We start from the raw sequence: 24,995 nt of genomic DNA, 5'->3' as shown, positions 1-24,995 counted from the left end.
GTGTCCAGTCTTAAAATTAAACTTCAACTGACATTTCAACTCCTTTCACACTAACTGACGCTACAACCTCAATCAGCACTTCCATTTTAACTGTCATCTTGATTTCTGTCAGTACTTGTGCTTCAACTGCCACTTCTTTCAGCAGCGAGCACATGCACAGTCTCCTCACAACATTGAGGCCTTTTCTACTTTATTATTATTTTAAATTTATTAAAAAACTACCAGGACAAACTATAAATAAATATCTCAGTGAGCTACAAACAGACTTCCAACATGAATCAGGTGAAGATCAGATGCTCAGGACTGCAGGCTGACACTCACAGAGCTGTTTGGTTGGTTGTGCTTCAGAGAGAGGAGTGTCTGATTGGTTGTTGTTGTTCAGCCTGCAGCTCAGATCCACCTGACTGAAAGTGTGATCAGAGATTCAGCTGCAGAGTTCAGGTGACTGAAGTCTGACTGAAGTCTGATTCACATACAGACAACCTGAGAGGCTGGCGGTCCTCACAGAGTCCATACCTGCAGGTTTCTATCAGGTCTTTGATCTGATGAGACCACCTGATTAAATAAAGTCACTACACACTCAGTGTGAGGCCTCGCTGGGTTTCATTGCACACATACTGAGGTGTGCTGAGCAGACTGCTGGTGAGAGTGCATCCAGGTTTCTGACGTTGTAAATCATCTTTTTGTTGGAACACAATAAATCCACCTTTATACTACTTCAAACTTAACCATTCCTGAAAATTACCATTTGAAAAGTTAATGCAGAATTTTATGTTTTAAAAGATAAAAGGGCATAAATTCAGAGGGAAAGGTGGCCGTTTTAAACAAAAAACAACATGTCTTTTCACATAACAAAAGGGAGCCGTTGTCCCGACTCAACATGCAGTAGCAGGTGATACTGAAGAGTCAGCTTCCAAATCAGGGTTAGGTACAGCACCATGAAACAGGGGTGTTGTGGTCTGTTAAACCGGAGCTGCTCTCCCTTCCTATTGATTCACTCAGTCTCCAACATAAAAGTTGCTCTTTAAAGACTAAAGTGTTTTCACTTCCTGAGTGGCTCAAGAACTTAAAGATGAATACAATAAAACCGCAGTGAACCTGAATGTCAGGTTGTTGTGTTGTTGATTCCTGCACCTGGTTTTCGTTGGTTTTCTAATAATTACAATAAATTCCGTCTGTATAAAATAACAGCCCTCAGTGAGTGATATGAGATCTGAACTCACATGGCGACTCCGAAGAACTCGTGTTTGGCGGTGGAGACGACCACGTCAGCCTGACTCAACACTCGCAGATAATCCTCTTTACTGTACAGGAAACCCCAGTTCAGGATGTGACGGTCTAACTGACGTCTGGCCTCCAAGAAGATCTCTGCAGAATGACAGAAGAAGAGGAGGAGACTTACAGGAGTTATATATATATATTACAAGTTATATTTCTCACATCATTGTTACAAAGAAAATGATTCTCTTTTAATGAGAAACTGTTTTGTTATGCTGATGACATTTGACTAAATGAGTAAATAACATCAGTTAGCTTAGCATAATCAGATATGTCCGTCTCATTATAATTGTATGAAACACACAGAAAACTAACACCTACGTTTACTAAGAATTTATCTTTTAGCCTCTGACACTGTAGTTTTTGGAAGTTATGCTAGCTTGTGATGCTACAGTGACTTCCTGTTTACATAGTTGATTGCTTCTCATTGGACAGCGCAACAGATGTTTCCTAGCAACAGATTTACACACCACTAAAGTCTCTGAGACATTTCTTAGTTTTAATGATGCAACCTGACTTAGAGACAAGTTAGAAGTTACTGACACATCAGGAAGGACTTCATGAAGCTGCTGCAGCTCAGAGTCCTGATGTCTTGATCAGAGTCCTGATGTCGATCAGAGTCCTGATGTCTTGATCAGAGTCCTGATGTCTGAGTAGGCCAGCAGGAATAATATCCAACAAACTACATATGGCTGTTTGACTGTGTCTGTTTGTTATTTTATTTTGGAAGGAAACAGGAAGCTAAATGATAACATTATTATTATCATTAGTGTGTGTTTTGTTTTATATTATATATCATTTTTGTAAATATTAGAGGTAAAAGACAATGAAAGACAGACAAATTAGGAAATAAAATGTAAAGACATTATATGTCCTGTTATTAATATAATCATATATGTGATGAGTTGACTTTTCTAACACACACTCCGTCTGAGCGGGAGGAGGAAAAAATAAAGAAAATGAGATAAAAACACATTTTTAAAAAAGCCTGACATTTATGAATCTGGACGTTTATGACACGAGCAGAAAGAAAAACAGGTGAGGGGTGAAAATAATCAATACTCTGACCCTATTAACAAAATCAAAGTCGATTAAAATTGTCCTAATGTGATTGCCTTCCCAGCACTCGTAAAGCTAATCACTGAATATGAAGCTGGATTTACGGTCAGTGTGTTTATGCTGCAGTATAACTTTATGTTTCAATATCTCAAAGTGTGTTTGACCAGAGTGTGTTCATTAAGCTAAAACACACACACACACACACACACACACACACACACAGAGTCATTATAGCATCATCAGCTGATGATATACGGTGTGTTTTGTCAATTAAAAACTGTCCTCAGGCCTGTATGCAGCGCTGACCTTTGACCTTCAGATAATCTAATAACACAGAAGATGATTATTTACCTCCAGACTGCAATAAAACACAGAAATATGAAGTTTCCAAAGGTGAAAGAAAAGTCAGAGACTTCTTCATCAAAATAATGTGATGAAGGAACTCAACGTCCAAACTACAGCTTTTGACTCCAGAACAATACTGAACTCTCAGGCATCCATGTTTGCTATTGAGACACTCAGAGTCATGTATTTCACCTGTCTACTGTACTACAGGTAGTCGTCCTCATGGCTAATGTAAGAGACTCCTTCTTTACTTGTCTACCTGAACAACAATCTGGCTTTTCCCCAGCTGTTTCATTGGATAACTTCCCCAGCATCTATGTACTATATATACACACACACACATATATATATATATATATATATATATACATAGAGAGAGAGAGAGAGAGAGAGAGAGAGAGAGCGATGCTTGTTCATGCAGTTTACACACAGTTTCACATCGATGACTTAAAAATATATTTGAATGTGTGAAACATCTGTATGACATCATCCCTCACCTTCTTTTCACTTTAAGTGTGAATGAAATGTTGTATTTGTGTGTTTAATGTGTGTGTGTGTGTGTGTGTGTGTGTGTGTGTGTGTGTGCGTTTACCTGGAGGATCAGTGAAAGTCTCTCCAAGCACCGACAGGTGAAAGTCGAGTCGCCTCTCCTTCAGTTTGATTAGAGTGGAGAAGAACAGCTCGGGGTTTTTATCATGTTCCCTTCAAACACACACAAACACACTGTGTCTCTAACAGACGCTGCAGCAGCTCATTTAACCACAGACATGTAGAAGAAGAGGAGGAGGAGGAGGAGCTGGCAGCGCTCCCCGGAGGCCTGTTGATGGACCGGCAGGTGGACACTTGATGCTCCTGGTCCTCGGGGTTCGGGGGGGGGGGGGCTCGACTCTTTCAGCTGCTGAACAGATGTTGTGAAGCTGCTTCTCTCTCACTGAACAACACATCGTCTTCAGGTTCAGGAGGTGCTGAAGGACCGAGAGAGTTACTGAGACTGCAACAGCTTTATTTAAATCACAGCTGGAAACTCTCCTGTGTCACAGGGGAAGGTGGCTAAACATCTGGATACCAATACATTTGAGTAAATCAAGAAGAGAAGAGTTTCAGGTGACGTTCAGTGTTCCTGAACGTTTGGTGACAACGCCACACACTTCATTTATGGCAGATATTTACCAGATATTTATTAGATATTTACCAGATACTGACTAGATACTTACCAGATATTTATTAGATATTTACCAGATATTTATTAGATATTTACCAGATATTTATTAGATATTTATTAGATATTTACCAGATACTGACTAGATATTTACCAGATATTTATCAGATATTTACCAGATATTTATTAGATATTTACCTGATTGGTGTTTTTTTTTTATCTCCTCTTAATAATAATAATTTTGCTTGTATTGTTTGTCTTTTTCCTGCAAAGAACTTTATCAGTTTGTTTGGCTATTTTACTAAAATGTCCACGACTGTGAGTCTGTAATTCCATTGTTTTCCTTTGGATCGGGAGACACTGGGTGTGTTGAGCAGCTGACTCTGGTTCAGTTGTTGGTGGTCTGATGTCGCCACATTAGTCCTGTTATTAATAAAAGCTGATTTGTGAGCAGAGTGACGGTGTGAAGGTCAAACAGCAGCGTCGGCAGCATCTCGCTGGATTTCCTGAGGTGACGTATTAGTGAGCAGATTATTTCTTCTCAGCCTCTCGTCTCCCTCCGGACTCAAGATAATTCCCTCATTTCCACAAAACCTTTTTAACTCTTCTGTGAGCAACGAATCCTCCATTCCCTCAGTGCTGATACAGGAGAGGACAAAGACTGAACCAGCGAGAGATAACAGAGCTCCCATCATCCCCCTCTCCTCCCCCCTCTGAGGGGAGAAATGAGTGTTAATTAATGTGAGAGGATTCAGTAACATAGGAACACTCTGTGTAGACTAACAAGCATAATAAATGTACTCAAACTGGACTAAAAACAACATGAAGAAGATCTGAACGCTGAGCTTCCTTCAGACACAGAACTGCAACGATTCATCCATCAGTCAATTTATAGAAAATCAATAATCGATTCAGCTTTGCAGTCATTTTATAAGCAGAAATTCAGCAGTTTTTTCTGTTTTACATCTCAGTAAACTGAATATTTTTGGGTACTGAACTGTTGGTTGAACAAAATGAGACATTTGAAGACATTTGCAGGATTCATCGCGACCACTGAGAGACTGTTAATGCCGTTTTTTCACGATTGTTTAACATTTCAACTGTCAGATTAATGATTAGTTACAAGTTTTAAATTAATACAGTCAGTTTACCAGTTTATTAGGAACAGCTGCTCAAACTAAATCAGTCTGATCCAACAGTCCTATAATAAATCCTCTGGTTCAGTTTGTGTTGATTCAGCTGTCATTAATATATATTAATATTATTATCATTACGGAGGATGTAGTTTGTGCTGCTGTTGAATTGGACTCACACGAGTTCCTGTTATTTTGTCCACCCCATTTATATCAATGAAGGCGAATAATACAACACAATAAAGTGTACATTATAACTTTGCGCAGGAGGATTTATTACAGGACTGACTCACTTCGAGCAGCTGCTCCTAACAAATAAGAATTATTATGAAATAAAAGTATTTAATTCATTTATGGATTCACTGTTTAGTCTATAAAACCTCAGAAAAAAGTCTTTAGTGACATCTTTTTTTGTCCAACCAACAATCCACAACTTTTACTATTTATTTATTCGTAATTGTCACCGTCAGGATGAAACATTTTGCTCTCTCTTTGCTTCTGTCACAGTGACGCTCTGATGACACGTCGTTATCAACATTTTCTAATAGTTTCAGTCTGATTAACTTGTTTCCGAGTTGGAAACATTTCTGTGAATTAAACTTTCTCACAGACTCAAAGATCAAATCTAACAAACTGCTAGTTTTAATCTGCAACTTGTTTTATAGTCACATATATATATATATATATAGCTATTCATTTATATATTCATAGCTATTCATTTATGTGTATATTTGAGAGGATGGCCTGCTCCTGTTTCTATCTTTAATAGGTATATTTATGTTTGTACTTTTCATAGTGTAGAGGAGTGAGCATGCTCAGTGGAGAGCAGAGAGCTCATTAATATTCATCAAACTCTGATGGTCTGATTCACAGATGAGTCATTAAATATTCTGCTTCATGTTGAACCCAAGAGAAGCTTTTTAAAATTCAAATATTATTTACTGAGATTCACAATGTGAGTCTGAAAACCACAAACTGAATGAGTCCTCATTAACAGACTGAACAGATACTTTCCTGTCAAAAGAACGATATAAAATACACTTTACTGTCAAAGGATCTATTTAATATACACTTTCCTGTCAAAACACCTATGTAAAATATACTTTCCTCTCAAAAGACCTATATAAAATACACTTTCCTGTCAAAACATCTATGTAAAATATACTTTCCTGTCAAAAGATCTACGTAAAATACACTTTCCTGTCAAAAGATCTATATAAAATACACTTTCCTGTCAAAGGATCTATATAAAATACACTTTCCTGTCAAAAGATCTATATAAAATACATTTTCCTGTCAAAAGACCTGTATAAAATACACTTTCCTGTCAAAGGATCTACGTAAAATATGCTTTCCTGTCAAATGATCTATATAAAATACACTTTCCTGTCAAAAGATCTATATAAAATACACTTTCCTGTCAAAGGATCTATATAAAATACACTTTCCTGTCAAAGGATCTACATAAAGTATGTAGTACTATGTAGTAGTATGTAGTATTCAGTAAGTTTATTAAATTTCAGTAGGTTTATTTAATTTCAGTAGGTTTATGTATTTTCAGTAGATTTATGTATTATCAGGAGGTTTATTATACTTTCAGTAGATCTATTAATTTTCAGTAGGTATATGTATTTTCAGTAGGTTTATGTATTTTCAGTAGATTTATTAAGTTTCAGTAGGTATATGTATTTTCAGTAGGTTTATGTATTTCCAGTAGATTTATTAAGTTTCAGTAGGTTTATGTATTTTCAGTAGGTTTATTTATTATCAGTAGGTTTATTTATTATCAGTAGGTTTATTATACTTTCAGTAGATCTATTAATTTTCAGTAGGTATATGTATTTTCAGTAGGTTTATTAAGGTTCAGTAGGTTTATGTATTTCCAGTAGGTTTATTAAGGTTCAGTAGGTTTATTTAATTTCAGTAGGTTTAGTTTCAGTAGGTTTATGTATTTTCAGTAGGTTTATGTATTTTCAGTAGGTTTATTTATTATCAGTAGGTTTATTATACTTTCAGTAGATCTATTAATTTTCAGTAGGTATATGTATTTTCAGTAGGTTTATTTAAGTTCAGTAGGTATATGTATTTTCAGTAGGTTTATGTATTTCCAGTAGGTTTATTTAGGTTCAGTAGGTTTATGTATTTCCAGTAGGTTTATTTAGGTTCAGTAGGTCTATGTATTTTCAGTAGGTTTATTCAGTTTCAGTAGGTTTATTTAGGTTCAGTAGGCTCATTTAATTTCAGTAGGTTTAGTTTCAGTAGGTTTATATATTTTCAGTAGGTTTATTTAGGTTCAGTAGATTTATTTATTATCAGTAGGTTTATTATACTTTCAGTAGATCTATGTATTTTCAGTAGATTTATGTATTTTCAGTAGGTTTATTTAGTTTCAGTAGGTTTATGTATTTTCAGTAGGTTTATTTAAGTTCAGTAGGTTTATTTAGTTTCAGTAGGTTTATGTATTTTCAGTAGGTTTATTTAGTTTCAGTAGGTTTTATGTATTTTCAGACTCGAGCCGCAGACGGGTTCATCAGTGATTATATTTCATATTCAGTCACTTATGAGATTAAAAGTATTCCAGCCTCCATATGAAAAACATACAAAATAAGAGTGTCGTGTTTTCTGCTGTTTGTTGTGTTTCAATCATGATGTGGATCCTCTGGTCCTGATCAACATGAAGCTCTCACACACAGATTTAACCCAACCCGACCCCCCCATGCTGCAGGCTGAAGCTCCGGTGCTGCACGATCTTCACCTGAAACAGCTGTTCACCCCCCCCCCACAGCAGCAATAAGACGGAGCTGTAATCTGAGGATCGGGGCCACACACAGATTAAAACAAACAGACGAGAAGCTTCAATCACAGATTAACAGAAATCAGAATAAAAGCCGGCTGCGCGTCGCAGCTTTAATCCTTCTGTGTTTTTGCTCAGTTCAGAGCAGATTACATGACGGATGCTGTTGTTACTGATACAAGAGAAGGTGAAAAACACAGCGATGCTACAGAAACACACCGCTCACAGACCGGACGGTGGCCTGTAGGTCCAATAAACTCAAAACGGAAAATGTCTCTTCTCTGTGAGGACAGAATCTGATTCATGAAGATAATCTGAAGCATCAAATATCATCAGATCTGAGATCAGATTTACCAAACTGCTGAACGTGACAGGAAGTGAAGCTAAAAGTAAAAATCCTTCACTTTTACTCGCAAACTTCAAAATACATTTATACTGTTTACCTGTAAAACTCTTAGATTAATGCTAAAGCTGCATGCTAACATGCTAATGAATAAAGCATTTCAATATTACTTCTTTTCTAGTATAATTATTTTTATAATACCTTTTGTTTCAGAATACGATTTGGTTTTTCATAAATTAAAAATACATTTTTATATTTTCTAATAAATTATGATTGTATTTAATAAACATGACTTCCTTCTAACCTAATTAATATATTATTTTATTGTAAAGGACAATTTCATTTCATTTTGGGAGCACCTGTTACGACTTTTTCTAGTAAATTACATACAATAATTTAATTTTAAAATACTTAAAATGGCTGAAAATGTGACTGTGATTTTAAAGGCCAAACAACATCAAGTCTGATCAAAGTTCACACATTCAGTTCAGACAGGAAACTGAAATCACGTCAGACTCCTAAATTACACATGAATTTCATATTATGAAGTAAATAAATGTAACTTACCACCTGTGAGGCCAGACGATGTGCAGAGGTTTCATCTGGTCTTCAGTGTCTTCCTCACTAACTGGTCTCTGGTCTGCTCTGGGTTCAGAAGTGGACTGATGTGGATTCTCCAGCTCAGACCTGTTGGGGTCATTACAATAAAAACATCTCATCAGGACACGTCGACAAACTTCACACCTCACAATTATGAAATCCATCCCATAATAGTGAGAAAAGGATAAACATGAGATGTTTAACTTACCGGACTTGTACTCGTACTTTCAGATCTTTTTGGAGTAAAAATATCTTTATTCTTATAATCATCTAATAATGATGTCATCTTTTCTTTTTTTGTGATGTTATAATTTTAAGATGCTAAACTTTCGCTAACCTAAACTATATACGTTGTGTAATGAGAATCAGTGCAGGGTGAAGTTAGCTTTTTAAGTGACTCTACAGCCTGTGGGGGGCGCTGTTCAGACATGTGACAGTCAGACTGAACGTACTTTATCTGTTACTGTATATTCTGTTCATCTGATCTAATTTAAAATTTTATTCTTGTTGAAGTTAAGAGTGTTACCATGGAGTCTGCTGCTCATCTTGTGGGGTGATGATGTCATCAACGTGAGACAACTCTGCGGGCCTGCGGAGGAGTTTGTGTTTGGGCAGCAGCCTGAAAAACAACCAGCAGAAGAATCAGTAAACCACCAGCCCGGTGGACCGGAGGAGTCTCAGCAGGTCATTACAGCACATTAAGATCCACATTAGAGTCTTTATAAGACGAACCGGTCGTCAAAACCAATCGCTGCCAGAGTCCAGTGTTTGTCCACTGACGCTCCGAAGACCTGAGGGGGGTCCTGACCGGCATGAAGCGTCAAACCGTCTTCATGGTGCAGTTTTCTGGTTGTTTTTGGGGCGCAACAGGAAATGATGTAACATTCATATGAAGGGACAACGGTGACATCAGGAGCGTTGGGATTATTTTCAGTCCAGAGAAGAAGCAGCATCTGCTGTAGATCTGTGATCCCTGCTGGGTTCATCTGCAGGTTCAGCTGGGACCCCACAATCCCCTGGCCTGGTGTCCATGTTAGCTGCTTTCTGATCGGGGGTGGGGAGGGTTGTTCTACTCTGACAAATCAGCAGCGACTGATGGCTGTTAGCAGCAGTTCACTCGTTAATGTTTGTCACGTAAAGTCGATGACTGTTAATATTAATAATATTATCTATTAATTCTAGAACAAGTCTCAGTTGATTTCATGAGAGTTCGGTTGTATTGAGTTTATGAGTTTACGAACAGCTCCATTTATTCCTTAGTATTTTCTTTTGGTGACTTTATTCTCCACATTTTTCCAGCTGACTAAGAGACCATTAGAAATTATTAGAGATGTATTTTATTTTTTATTTTAGTTATTAAATTATAACCTGTAAAACTCTAACCCTAACACTGGAAGACATTTTCGACTACAGTTGCTCACTTCTTTATCACAGCAAAGACGTTCTTCTCTTTATCTTGTTTTAGGTCTTTTAGCTTCTTGTTTAACTTCAGGTAAATCTGAGTGAAGGATTGTGTACAATCACAATCTTTACAATAACCATGTTCAGACATTTAAAATAAGATCAGCACATGTGACTGTGACATCGTCATCCAACACACCTGTACCTGACTGTGCTGTGACATCATCAACCAACACACCTGTACCTGACTGTGCTGTGACATCATCAACCAACACACCTGTACCTGACTGTGCTGTGGCATCATCATCCAGCTTCTGTACTCTAGAAACATCTGAAATAAACAGCCCAACTACCTGATGATGTGACAGTCTAAAGTGCTGAACCTGGACAGAGTGCTGGACTCTGAGATCAAACCGCGTCCTCATCTGTTTGATTACAGTTTGACGACCTCAGAGTGAATCAAAGTGTCGGCTGATGAAGCAGGAAGCCCGCCTTCTAATCACAAGTTTAATCTGGAGGGATGGAAACAGCTGCCGGCCACCTTCTCCTGTCTGAAAGGAGACGATCCTCCTCCTCGCTCCACGACTGCACTGAGGACTACAAGGGGCGGGGGAGGGGGGGTCATGGTGCTGGTTGGAGGACATACTTTAGGTGGTGGTGGGGGGGTTTGCCGGTGACTCGGCTCTCGGTGCCAGAATCCACCACAATTGGTTCCGTATGTCTGTTTGAAGTAACTGTGATGAAGAGGAACGAATTAAGGATCAAACTGGCGTCCATGATTTGTCCTTAATACCACACACACACACACACACACACACACACACTCTGGCCGCTGTTGCAGCGGTGACATAATCATCAATAATCTCTGTTCCTCCACAGCAGAAACATCAGTCTTCATGACTAAAACTCTGCACACATAAAGACAGAAATACGCTTCTTTTGTTATAAATCTCAGTCACTATGAAATGTGCACGAGCCTCATTCTCACTACACGATGTCGGCTGGATGCTGACCGGATGTCGGCCGGACGTCGGCTGGATGTTGGCTGGATGTCAGCTGGATGTTGGCTGGATGTCGGCCGGTCGTCGGCCGGTCGTCAGCTGGATGTCGGCCGGTCGTCGGCCGAATGTCAGCTGGATGTCGGCCGAACGCTGGCTGGATGTTGGCCGGTCGTTGGCTGGATGTCGGCCAGACACTGGCGGGATGTCGGCCGGTCGTCGGCTGGATGTCGGCCAGACGTTGGCGGGATGTTGGCCAACAGGCGTAACAGTTGCTGGTTTATCCCGTGTAGTGAGTCATAGTGGACGACAACAGTCGCCACATCTGGGACGCCTCACCTTTACATTCTTGTTCCAGGAAGTCAGTCCCTAGGCCCTCCTCCCTGATGACATTACACAGGTCATGAAAGATGGCAGGCTCAGACAAGTCAGATCAGGGGGACTGCAGCAAGAAAACCTTAATCTGACCCGCCTCTACAGTTGAACACCTGATGACCAACAGAACTCCGACAGCTACACAAAGACCGACAACCAACCAGTCTGAGCAGAGAAGAAGAAAAGGACACCTGCTGATCACGTGGTGTCCACATTGATCTGATTTCACTCGAGACAATCCTCAGAGAGAAGTCAGCGTCCTGCTGCTCGGCTGTGATGGATGTGATGTCTTTGTGTCCCACCGCAGGTTTCTGCTGGCTTGGGTCAATCACTATTAAATTACAAAAGTCCACCACTCAAAGGCCGATTGATAGATGGATACCGCAAACGCACCGACCACAAAGAGGCCAAAGAAGAGGCCAAAGAGCCCTGAGCGCATTCACACACACCAGACTCCCTCCACAAAAGACCCCTTTTTGTTTTGTTTTGGTTTTGTTCTCTTCTTTTGGGCCAGAATCTACCTCAATGTGACATTACAGGACTAACAGATCTGCAAACTAAAGTTGAACTTGAGCCAGAGGAGCATTTTCTACAATCCAGAGTGATATGTTTGGAAGAGGGAAAAACTGGAAAAGGCAAAGTTGTCTGAAGAAAAGTGTTCACTTGCATTGAAAATCACAAGTGTTAACACTATAAACAAGTTAAAAAGTCTTACATATAAAATGTTTGAATGTGGATTTTTAGTCGTATAGTATTAGTATACACACACACACGCACATCTAAACAAAGCGATTCATTGAGAAAATAATTAATTGATAATGAAAATCATTAATCATTAAATTCTTTACCAAAACAAAGCAAGAGTAAACAGTTTATAGGCGACAAGATTATTGGAACAATTTGGACCTCAGCAGAGAAAATAAATGTAGAAGACTTGTGTTGGTTTGGTGTTGGCCCTCTGGGCTGGTTGTGTTTCTTCACCATGAATCCTCCTCGATCTGAACACATTAATACCTCTGCAGAGAAATCATCCCATCCCCCTCCTCGCCCCGTTTGTTTCTGTGAGCGCTTTATATTTTCAAAGAGCCGGACTGGCAGTGTTGGTAGGAGCACCGCGGGCGTGTGGAGGGATTGTCGGCCATGCATATCATCACTTACTTACACTCTGTGAGTTTGCTTTGGATCAGACACATTAGCATCTGAAAATGAGCTGAGAAACACTGGAGGCCAGAGGAAGTCATCCTGCAGCTCAGCGTCACATGAAGAGAAACATCACGCTTGTACTGAGAGGACACAGGACACACACACACGCTTGAGTTGGAGCTCCTTAAAGACACGACGTCTCTCAAGGCTTCAGCCTCTGATGATGAACAGCAGATACTGATCTCAGGTCTGACCTTACAGCTGAATCAGAAACATCTTTTAAATCACTTCACAAAACTTCTCTTTTAAAAAAGCTTTTTATTAATGCTAGCATACTGTTTTATTTCCCACGTCTGATTCATTATTATTATTATTATTTTATCTGATGTTATTGTTGGTGGTTTATTCCATTTTGTTTTTGGATTGCCTCCTGAAATGTTTATATCCTGGTTCAACCATGTTGCTGTATAAATAAAGTTGATTATTATGATTATTTTGATTAATATCATGAATATTGTTGTTATTACAGCTGACATGTGAGCGTTAGGTCTCCTGGTCTCTTGACTCCACAGAGGTTCATCGTCTCCCCTCCAGTAAGTGATCCTCATTAAAGCTGCTCCTGTCTCATCCAACAGCCTTTAATCTGAGGAAGAGAAAGATCACACTGACCTGCTGACATCAGGGAACTGGACTGGGTAGTACAAGACCACGCACTTAGGCCGGATCAGCAGGTCCAGGTCTCTGGGTCTGTGGTCTGGGATCTTCTTCATGAAGTAGGAGATGGAGGTCAAGAAGGATTCCATGTTGAAGACGGAGTTAAACACCACCAGGTCTGACACCAGGCTGCCGACACACGAGGATAAGACCTGATCAATAATCAAAGAGTGACTCAACACTGAATCCACTTTACATATTAACATTGAGTTAATAAATCATCTGATCTCCGAGTTAATAATTCATCTTAATAAATCATCTGATCTCCGAGTTAATAATCCATCTAAATAAATCATCTGATCACTGTGTTAATAAATGATCTTAATAAATCATCTGATCACTGAGTTAATAAATCATCTGATCTCCGAGTTAATAAATCATCTGATTACTGAGTTAATAAATCATCTGATCTCCGAGTTAATAATGCATCTTAATAAATCATCTGATCTCCAAGTTAATAATTCATCTAAATAAATCATCTGATCACTGAGTTAATAAATGATCTTAATAAATCATCTGATCTCCGAGTTAATAAATCATCTGATTACTGAGTTAATAAATCATCTGATCTCCGAGTTAATAAATCATCTGATTACTGAGTTAATAAATCATCTGATCTCCAAGTTAATAAATCATCTGAATGCTGAGTTAATAAATGATCTGATCTCCAAGTTAATAAATCATCTGAATGCTGAGTTAATAAATGATCTGATCTCCAAGTTAATAAATCATCTGAATACTGAGTTAATAAATGATCTGATCTCCGAATTAATAATTAATCTTAATAAATGATCTGATCTCCGAGTTAATAAATCATCTTAATAAATCATCTGATCACAGAGTTAATAAATGATCTTAATAAATCATCTGATCACTGAGTTAATAAATCATCTGACCACCAAGTTAATAAATGATGTTAATAAATCATCTGATCATTGACCTGATCATTTATTAATTAGTGGTGGTAGTAGTAGTAGTGGTGGTAGCAGTAGTAGTAGTAGTACTGTAGTAGTGCAAACAGTACTGACAGCGACACCATCTTAACAACACACATCCCTACTAGTGAGGCTAAAAACTGCAGTTTTTTTAAATGTAGTTCTGATACACTGAGCTGCAGTGGGGGCTGATGGGAGAAGCTTTGTGCTGCATTATAATTTAAATGAGAGAAGTAATCTGGCTTCCATCCAATCAGAAGCTTCTTAATGATCAGTTGTTTAATGGTGCTGTAACGACGTTAGAGCCTCCACTTATTGACATGCTGCCCTGCAGATCAACAACAATCAGTTTGCTCTTTACTGTTAGACAGCTGATTAATGACAACTAGACCCACTTCAATTCCACACACAGCAGCCTGTCAGAGCCGCTCATTAACCAATCACATGCAGCCTGACACGCTCATCAAGACAAACTGCTGCAGCTGAGAGGAGCGAGTTAATGCTGCGCTCAGGTTTTCACTTTCATATTGTTAGTTATTTAAAGCTTAATACATCCGACTTATTTATTAAGAGCACTGATTATAATGATATAACGACACTAACTGATTCTTTTGTGCATTATTTCTAAACTTGATTTCTAACTGATGACGTTCAAACTTCAGTAATTATAAACTACATATTATTACATATTTAGGTGTCGGTCAGTGACAGATGTGTTCACGCATGACTCCTACATGGTGGGTTTTAATGAGGTCACACAAAAAGAAGTATTATTATTATCATTATTATTATCTTTACTGTGGCTCATTAAGAACACATCACGTGACCTCCAGGACGCTTCTGTTACTGACTGAAAGTGTCCGAGGATCACAAAGTGTCTCAGATGATCCCGTTGACTTGGTCTTTGATCTACGGTCCCCCCCCTGCAGATTGAGAACCACTGCTGAGCCCCATAACAACACAGTAATGGTCCGGTATATACACAAAAATAAAGGACTAGTGCTTACCATGAGAGGACCTGGTTGTATCCGTACTGGAAGTCTCTCTCCTGGTCTTTGCGGACCGGGTAAACCAGCTGGTTCTCGTGGAAGTACAGAACCTTCTTCAAACGGGCCAGATCTGGTCTGAGAGCCACCAGCTCACACAGGTTCAGGACCGAGCTGCTGAACAGGACTCTGAGGAGAAAAACATGTAGAGAAATACGATGTTAATGGAAGTAAAATGAACTACAGGCAGTCAAAAACCTGGTGTCAGAAACTTGTTGAGACCCACATCTGGAGTCCACATGGAGGTCCAGAGAGAGGCCGAGTACAAATACACACAAACATACAGAAATATTCAAAAAGAAGAACTTCTATTTAGAACTTCTATTTTCTAAAGAGTTACAAAGCAGTTAACAGTCAAACCAACTGAGTAATACTACTACTACTACTACTACTAATAATAATAATAATAATGAGGAAGTAGAACACACAGTGAAACAGTAACTTAGCTTAAAAACATAATTGAATTGTGAGAAAAGGCAGAATCAGTAACTTCCACTAATAAACTGATAATCTGAAATCCTGTCAGCGCCCCCTACAGGCTGCAGAGTTCATTCAGCCACAATGATGATGATCTCTTTACAGTCTGAACATGTATAGTTTGTCCTGAAGGTGGCGCTAGAGGAAAGATCACAGAGTCATTCAAATGTAAAAGGTTGATCCTCTATTCAGTTATGCTGACTTTGGATGTGTTGGTCTTGAAACTTGACATATGACTTGTTGGTCTTGATGTGGGACTTGTTGGTTTTGACGTGGGACTTGCTGGACTTGACTCAGGACCTTGTAGCCAACACAAGTTACTTAGTAGGCATGGTGGCGCAGTGGTTAGCAAGACTTCAGAATTCCGGAATTTGCTTCATGACACAAACTTGGAGATAAACGTTGTCAGTTTGTCAGGCGATGTGTTTAGATGATGATGTAGACCACCAGGACCAGGTCTTCCTCTGTGGGTGATCCTGCAGTCCTGACCCCTCTGATGATGATGTACCGCTCATCATCATCTGAACCCCCTGTGTCTTTGAAGCTCTGGATCTCCCTGACTGACCCTGTCCCCTATCCTCCACTTCAAACCTCAACTCCACCCTTCTTCACTCACTCACCCACCACCTCACCTCCCCCTTCTCCTTTTCTTTTTAAACCCCGCCCCCCTAAGAGCTTTGATGTGGATTCTCCACGAGCCACCGCTGATCACTGTGAGACTCTCAGACCTGGATTAGACTAATTTCCTGCTCGGGTCTTCAAGCCTGTTGTAGAAAAGTGGAACAGGAATCACTCTGACTCAAACCAGATGAGTCTTCTCTATTTTTAACTCTTTTCACTACCAACAATAGTCTGATGGACTTCCTGTGGAGTTCAGAGTTAGAGGTTCGAACCTGCTGGAGCTACTGAGTACATCCATGTGGAGGAATCATCTGATGTAAAATCGACTGAAACAAGCTTTGTTTTTCTTCCTCAGATTTCACTAAACACGTCTGTGTTTTCTTACCGAAGCCCTGGTCTTAAACGAGATGTCACAGCTCGGATGAAGTCCATTAACCAGTAAAACAACAACCGAAGAGTGAAGAGAGTTCACAGAGAACACGAGGTCAGATGGATTGACGGATGGACTTACAGCAGTCCCCTTTTGGAATGCTGACAAGCTAACGGCATGGCATTTAAAATTGACTATAATGATGTAGCATTTAGCATCTCACCTTTTTAACATGCTAGCATGCTAACATTAGCATGGTGTTTCACATGTAGCTTTACTATAATTACGTAACATTTAGCATCTTACCTTTTTAACATGCTAACGTTAGCATGGCTTTTAATATTGAACTTTTACTACAATTAAGTAGCATTTAGCCTCTTACCCTTTAAGCATGCCAACATTAGCATGTGCTTAATATGTAACATTTGCTATAATTATCTAACATTCAGCATTCTTACCTTTTTGGCATATGTACTATAACTTTTTAGTATGATAGCAAGCTAACGTTAGCATGTTAACATGCTGATGGTAATTATATATAAAATCTAAAAACATTTAAAATAGTTCCTTCTCAGCAGCTGCTAACGTGTTAATATTATCATGTTAACGTGCTAATGTTTTGCTTGGTAGCTAACGTGACTCGGAGGCTAAAGGAACATTTCTGATGTGCAATGATCTTCAAACACATTTTTAGCCATGAAGATATCACAGAAACATCTACAGGAGATGCCTGAAACCCAAACTGAGGGATTTTCTGAAGACGGTTCTGTGGTGGTGGTGTTCCTGATCTGCTTAATATAAACTTTTATTGTTGTTGAAGTTTCATTTCATAGAGACACGGCTCTTCCTCAGCGCTCATTTCATCAAATCCCTGTTTGGACGACTGTTTGCTCCTGAAGAAATCATTGAATTGTGACAAAAAGGAAAATAAAATCTACTAAATTGTATTTGTTGAAACTGAGGCCTGATAAATTCAAAATGAAGACAACTTGGAGACTTCTAAGTCCTGATAAATGTACTTCAAATATTCTCAGACGACGTGTTTACATGATGCAGCAGCTTCACGTTACATTCAGGAGGAAACCAAAGAGCAGAGCAGTGAAACAGTGAATCATGTTTGTACATGCTGCCCTTTAAAAAGCACAATCTGAGAATGAGTCAGCACACACACACTGAAGACCTTTCAGCCTCTGTGGGTACAAACTATCAAATCCAGATCAAAGCTGATGCCTCCTGATGTTGGTCTGTTATTGACGTCTATCATCAGGTTTGACTCAGCAGCATCAGACCTCTGAGTCACTGGCATCTTCCTCACGCTGCTCCTCATCTTCATCACTTCACTTTGTAAGTGCAGAAAGAAACTGACTAAAATATAAAGTTCTCAACAAATGTAAAGAGGACATGTTGTTACCAGGTCAGACTGTACAAAGTTTACCTGAGTGAGTCTCACCTGTATGACGGGCAGGTGGGGATGGTCTGGCTGAAGTGCAGCGCCGCTGTTCTCGCCCTCCAGTGCCATTTCTTGGCGGGCAGCGTGAAGACGGAGCAGCCGTCGATGTTTTCTTTCAGCAGGTCGATCAGCTGTTTGTGAGAGCCGCCGTAAAACGCCTCCACCAGCAGAACGCTGGGAGCCTGAGAGCCCTGACAGAGAGGACACAGGTTATTGATCGTATTGATGATTGCTGTCTCTGTTTTTTACGGTTTGTTTGTAACTGTTGATATGTGCTGTATAAATAACTAATAAGTGATTATTTCTGTCATATAATCAATGTAAATTTGGGGCGTTTTAATATATTGAATATTAAAAGATATAAAGTCAGAATGTATGGAAATGCTCTTATTGTGCAAACAAACTGACAGCTCTTCTTTCCTGTGAGACAGTAAACTGAATGTCCTTGGCAGATGAATCCATAATCAATATAACGATTAGTTGCAGCGTGTATTAACAGGTCACATCCTGTTGTCGGCGTGTGTCTCACAGCAAAGCAAAACTCAGGATGACTACACGGAACCGTCTGTGACTGTCAATCATCAATAAACAATCAATGACAATTTGAATTGTCAAAAAGTCCATTTATAAAGTTTCAACTGGTGGCTGTAGTTTAGAACTTTATTAATTAATATGAATGAATGTGTTAATGACACATTCATGTTAATGTGTTAACTAGTGAAACGTGTTCAGCTCCCAACAAACGCTGCCTTATTTCATATAATCAATTCATAAATAAAAGGCTACAGATAGATCACCACACAGACCCAGACCGTCACAGTCTGATCTGGACTCTGATGGATCAGGTCTCAAACCAACAACAGAGCTCCTGATGAACACATTATTATATTCATGCTGTCGGACTGCTGGTCAGAGTCAGCAGTCTGAAGGCTGCTTTCACTGATTGATGATTATGATTGATACGAATATTATTGATATGATCACGACTGATGGATCTTTGTTTTGCTTTAATGTGACGTTGAACTGCAGCATTCTCTCACGTCAATATAATCTGTTTATTAGTGGTGACCTTTGAGTTTATTAAATGATTCGTCCATTAATGGATTAATCAATCAACAGAAAATGAATCTGCAACTTGCTCTTCACACTTTGATCCAGTTTCTCAGATGTGAACTGTTGCAGGTTAACTTTGTCTGAGGACTCTTTTCAGACGCTTTATAGTCTGAACCAGTGGTTCCCAACCTGAGGGCCGGGACCTCTCAGGGGGACCCAAGAGCGACGTGCGGGGACGGCAGATAAGTCACCAGATGATGTACACCTCCGCTGATTTGAACGCCTTTGTGTATATTATTAGTTGTATATATATTGTATTTCTCTGACAGCAGCCTGGTGGAGGCGATGGAGTCCTGAAGGGAACAGCTGACTCCTCCGTTCACTCAGTGAATGGAAACTATTGTTGACACTCAGAAAGTTAACTTTTCAGAAACAAACCACAATAAATCAGAATATCCGTCTATTTGCAGCACAATGTGTCCTGATAGAGAAGCTGCGAGTCCATTATGATGTGAGGAGGTTTAACAGGAAGTGGACGTCGTACACTCCTTGAGCTTTCTGTCCTTCCACTGAATTCCCTCCCCGAAATTTCCAGTCCGCCCTCCATTTAGCTGCCCACAATGGGAGCTAATGTAGCTGCAGCACTCAGTGTCGCCCACAGACTGCTCAATCAGTCAATATCTGCTCCCTGCAGCTCTGTAACGCCACTCATATCTGGAGAAGGAAATGAGCTCTTTCAGGGCAGATAGCACTGCGCTGGTTCAGCAGAGGTTAAATGCAAATGTGTCAAAAATAAAAATCTGATTGGAAACAGAAACATAATGTCGCCCATTGTGCTCAAATGGTCCAATCTACTTCCTGAATGCTGCACAAATAATGTGAAATATGAAAATGTGAACGTGTCAGACGGGAAGAAGAGCGCAGATTGTTCGATTTACTCTGTGGTTTCAGAGTTCACCTGTTGGCCTTAAAAATGAAGAAATGTGGACTGGTTTCAGGGTCAGGTGTCAGTGTGGACCAGATCACATCGTTCCACTTTAACGGTTTTCAGAGGTCCGGACAGAAGACAGTCCAGAACAGACTAACATGAATACAAATACGACTTCATCTCTTTAATCACCGTGACCCACAGATGGATCTCAGGACTCTTCTCTGAACCAGAAGTTTGGAACCACTAATAAATAATAAATAAAAATTATAGTTTAAGCGTCTTAGTTGTATTAGTATATTTGTCAGGGACGATGCTGATGTGATGATATATATATATATAGATATATATATATACACACAGTAAATTACTAAAAAATAAAAGTTGTCATATAGCACTATAAAAGTCAAAAACTGGAATGACAGTGGAGAAAAACAACAATAATTAATAATAATAAACACTAACAATGAAAGGGTTAATCAAAGCATTAATGACTGACTGATAACAATAAAAAGTCCACTAATAGTATAATAAAAGTCAATGGGAGAATCTAAATTCATAACAAGTGCCATAAAATGTCAAAAACATTAACAAACGATAAAAGCCGACAAACACAAATCGACTAATAAAGTTTGTAATTAAAACAATATAAATGACAGTAAATTAAAAGGTTGTTATATATGAATGTTGAAAAATGGAAAGATAGAAGTCAACACAGTCAATAATGAATAATAACAATAACAATAATAATAATAATAATAATAATAATAATAAAGGATGTAAAGGTTAGAGGTAGGCAGTAAAGATGGAGGCCTCAGCTCGGTCGGACCGTCCTCATTCTTCTGACGGGAAGTTTGTTAGTAAATGTGAAATCATCAGTGAAGCAGAGAGAACTCATTATTCCACCTTAAACACTAACAGTCCCTGTGAACCACGTCGGGGGATTCCAGCCTCGCAGACTCATCTCACCTAGACACCTTCCCTCGCCCACTGCTTCAAACATGGAAGGCTGCCGACACACATGAAACAAAGGGTTAATGTCATCGGTTTCCCCCCGGCAGGGAATCCCCCCCTGGCAACGGCAGGCGAAGGGTTGACACCAGCTGAGGCCATGAGTCAGGCTGCAGAGCGAGGCTGGAAACTAAACTCCAGTGTGTCGGTGGAACCTGCTGCTGCTGTGAATCTGACATGAGTCTGTGGGCGAAGCAGGATTCATGACGTCACGGCTGTCTGACAAACACAAGGCGCCTCATCACTGTCGCTCTACATGTTATATACATCATATACGTTATGTTGTATACGTCATACATATTACATATATCATATTATATTATTATTGCTAATTAAAGTAAGATTGTGAACTTGATACCAGAGGCAGTCTCTCCACTGCCCCGCCCCTTTAGGAGACCAGCGGCAGGTCTATTCACTCCAACGGGAGAAGTGAACGTGAACACAGATTATGACCCATTCTCTTGTCCTGTAGTCACTGAAGTAAATACTGGACACGTTCTTCACCAGCCACATATCTTCTGAACACTCTGACACTAAAATCGTTTTTTTCAGACAGACAGATCAGGAGGAAATGTACTTTGTTGGAGACCTGTCTCTGTCTCAGCAGCACAGATGAACCAGCGGAGAATTAGAAGTTAAAACTGAAATGAAACGTGTGTTTCTTTGCTTAGTAACACTATTATCATTATTATGAACTGTTTTTGGAGGGGAAAAGAGAATATTATTAGACGACTAAAACGAGTGGCCAAATAAGGCGGCAGGGGAGGCGACCACGCCCACTTAGGAGACAGGAAGTGAATATCATTTCATACCATTGACACAGCTTGTAATACGTCATCTTCTGTTACAGAGGATCTTTGATTATTGGCCTTGACATTTCAAAAACATAATCGGCATATTATAACAATAATGACAACGAATGATGAAAATAATTCTTCGTTACAGCCCTCAACGCTGTACGTTTGTGAGATAACGGGAAGGTTTTTTATATCACCAGATGAATCATGTCATGATAATGAAACCACCTTGTCACAAAGTGAAACATTTAAAGGAGAAACCGAATACTGCTTTGTTTTTGTGGCATCAAGATAAACACTGTCATTTTGCATTTGCTGATTATTTTGACTAATTGGATAAAGGATCGATTCCTGAATGAAATATCAGCAGTAACGTTTACTTTTACTGCAGCAGTGAAAGAGAAATATTCCTCAAATGAAAAGTGCTGTATTAGTCCAGGATCAAATCAAATAAAAGACGAATAACGCTCGACTTCATGTTTCTGTCACTGTGACTGCAGGAACATGTTATACAAAGCTGCTCTGATCTCATATTAGAGGATTAATGTGAGTGAGAAGTGACTTTCTTCTGTTAATTGAAGCAGTCGTAGTTCACAGCTCAGACTGTATAATGATGACAGAGTTAATCATCAATCACACTATAATTATACAGACGAGGTCGTCTCTGAGGGCCGAGAGCCTGTAGACGTCCGAAAACGCTGCACAGGGTGACTCTCTTATATATACGTAACATATATATATATATATATATACAGTATATATATACACATATGTACAGTAAATATATATACATATATGTCAAGTATGCCTTGGACTCGATTGCAGAGATCGTACTTACAAAATGCATCAAGGAAGAGGCCGAAAACGAAAGCTAACTGAAACAGATGTCAGGCACCTCAAGATTTTAAGTACTAGAGACAGAAGGAAGACCACTGCTGATCTTCAGGCAGAGATTAATGCTTCTAGATCAGAATCTGAGAAAGTCTCCAGAATGACCATAAGCAGACGACTCAAGGAATAGCTGCTAAGAAGCCATTATTGAGGCCTGCAAACATCCAAAAACGCCTAAAATTTGCCAGGGAGCACAAACACTGGACTGTAGATGACTGGAAGAAGGTACTCTGGACGGACGAGTCCAAGTTTGAACTCTTCGGTCAGCATGGTCATGTTTATGTCCGCAGAAAAGCTGGAGAACGTTTTGATGCTAGATGCATTGCACCCACAGTGAAACACGGTGGAGATTCCATTATGGTATGAGGTTCCATTTGTGGAAACGACATGGGCAAATTAGTTAAAATCGACGGTATCATGAACAATGAGGTCTACCACAACATCTTGGTGCATCATGGAATCCCTTCTGGATTGAACCTGATTGGTCGTGGGTTCATATACCAAGAAGACAATGACCCCAAGCACACTAACCCTACTTGACCAAGAAAAAGGAATCTGGAGTACTGGAACTGATGGACTGGCCAAGTCAAAGTCCAGACTTGAATCCTATTGAACAGATCGCACAAAAGTTTCATCCAAAGCAAGTCTCTGGGAACAGCTAGAAACTATTTGGAACTCAATAACAAAAGAGACTGTCGAAAAGTACATAAAAACAATGCCAGCAAGAATGCAAGCTGTTATCAGGCCAAAGGAGGTCATACAAAATATTAAGATTTTTGGTTAATATATGTGAATAAGGACTATTTAGTTGTTCCAGTTTGTTATTTGCCTAATCAATAACAATAGACAGATTTCTAAAATATTTGTGTTTTCTCGTTTTTATGACAGGTGGTCTAATAAATTTGTTAAGCACTGTATATATATATATATTTGTCCAACACGCAAGGTTATTCAGTTCACTAACTCTGGATAGTATTTTGACATTTTTGCTTATACTGTTGTGTATGTTTCATATGAAATATGTTTCTTTTAACAGTCATGTATCAAAATTAAAGAAAACTATTATAACCCTAACCCCTGTTTAAGATATATTTTATAACATTCTTATATTCCAAACCTCTTAAAGTTGATGTGATAATGAGTCCTAACATCTATCAATTAAATCAATCAATCTAAAAAATGTTGCTGATTACTTTATGTCAGATCCAGGATCAGTTTTCCTTAATAATTAGGGCTGTGACGGTTCATGTAACGGTCCAGATGTCACGGTCCGGTATCCAGTCCGGTGCACACAGACTACACAGTCTGTAGATTGTTGCACATAATGCAGAACAGAAGTTTACTAGAGCGAGTTCCGTCCAAAAACTTTTGGCCATACGCCGTTAGCAACATGTGCGGAGGTTAGCACAACAAACTGAAGTTAATGTGTGAGTAAGTCACACTACAGAGGCCACGCCCACCACAGGGAATCGCCGCCATGCAACCAAGGGCTGAAACGCTAACAAAATGCCTGCAGCTAGCTAAAAACATTAGATTTAGAGCAGGGGTATTCAACTAAAATTCGAAGAGGTCCAGTTAGAGAAAATTTCCTCAAGCAAAGGTCCGGAATATCATAATGTTGAACTTGCGTTGTGAGTGTGATAGTGTGATATACATTGAAGTAGCCTAGTAGTTGTATCAACGTCTGCCTGTTATCAACAACTGACTGTCAAATCAAATAAAGAAAGTACAATTCAAAAACATTTTGACAATATTTATTATCACTTAACATTGAACTATACAGATATATAATACTGTAGATGTATAATGTCCTTCTCTCATTAAGTAAAAGGGCTGCATTTAAAAATAAAAGAGAGAAAATAAATAAAATAGCTTTTGAAAAGTTGTGCATCTCAAAATAAAGTGCTTAATTTTAGAAGAATAAAATAAAGTGTAGCAGCAGCTTGAGTTTCCCTTTTTCTTTAACTGTTTCACATGTTGACTTCACAGTCTCTCTCCCTGTATCGTTCACTCGTCTTATCATCTGTCTCTCGCCTCTCACCTCTCTCGTCTGTCTGTATTCAGAGCGCCTGGA

The 24,995-nt window shown here is 39.2% G+C and overlaps 1 protein-coding gene across 1 annotated transcript in view; it reads right to left on the bottom strand.

The window, feature by feature from the left end:
• The window catches only part of gtdc1 (glycosyltransferase-like domain containing 1), a 36,221-nt gene that overhangs the window by 4,742 nt on the left and 6,484 nt on the right, over positions 1-24,995 (bottom strand). The window contains exons 3-9 of the mRNA XM_070914074.1: positions 18,242-18,432; positions 15,285-15,452; positions 13,298-13,471; positions 9,242-9,330; positions 8,679-8,814; positions 3,275-3,384; positions 1,224-1,368 (exon numbers count right to left, since the gene is read on the bottom strand). Of these exons, the coding sequence (XP_070770175.1) occupies positions 1,224-1,368; positions 3,275-3,384; positions 8,679-8,814; positions 9,242-9,330; positions 13,298-13,471; positions 15,285-15,452; positions 18,242-18,432 (1,013 nt within the window). The remainder of the gene's footprint in view (positions 1-1,223; positions 1,369-3,274; positions 3,385-8,678; positions 8,815-9,241; positions 9,331-13,297; positions 13,472-15,284; positions 15,453-18,241; positions 18,433-24,995) is intronic.

The sequence above is a fragment of the Enoplosus armatus genome, chromosome 11, assembly GCF_043641665.1.
Source record: "Enoplosus armatus isolate fEnoArm2 chromosome 11, fEnoArm2.hap1, whole genome shotgun sequence".
NCBI lineage: Eukaryota > Metazoa > Chordata > Actinopteri > Centrarchiformes > Enoplosidae > Enoplosus > Enoplosus armatus.
The sequence above is the reverse complement of the archived record's forward strand: the minus strand, read 5'-3'. Positions and strand labels throughout refer to the sequence as shown.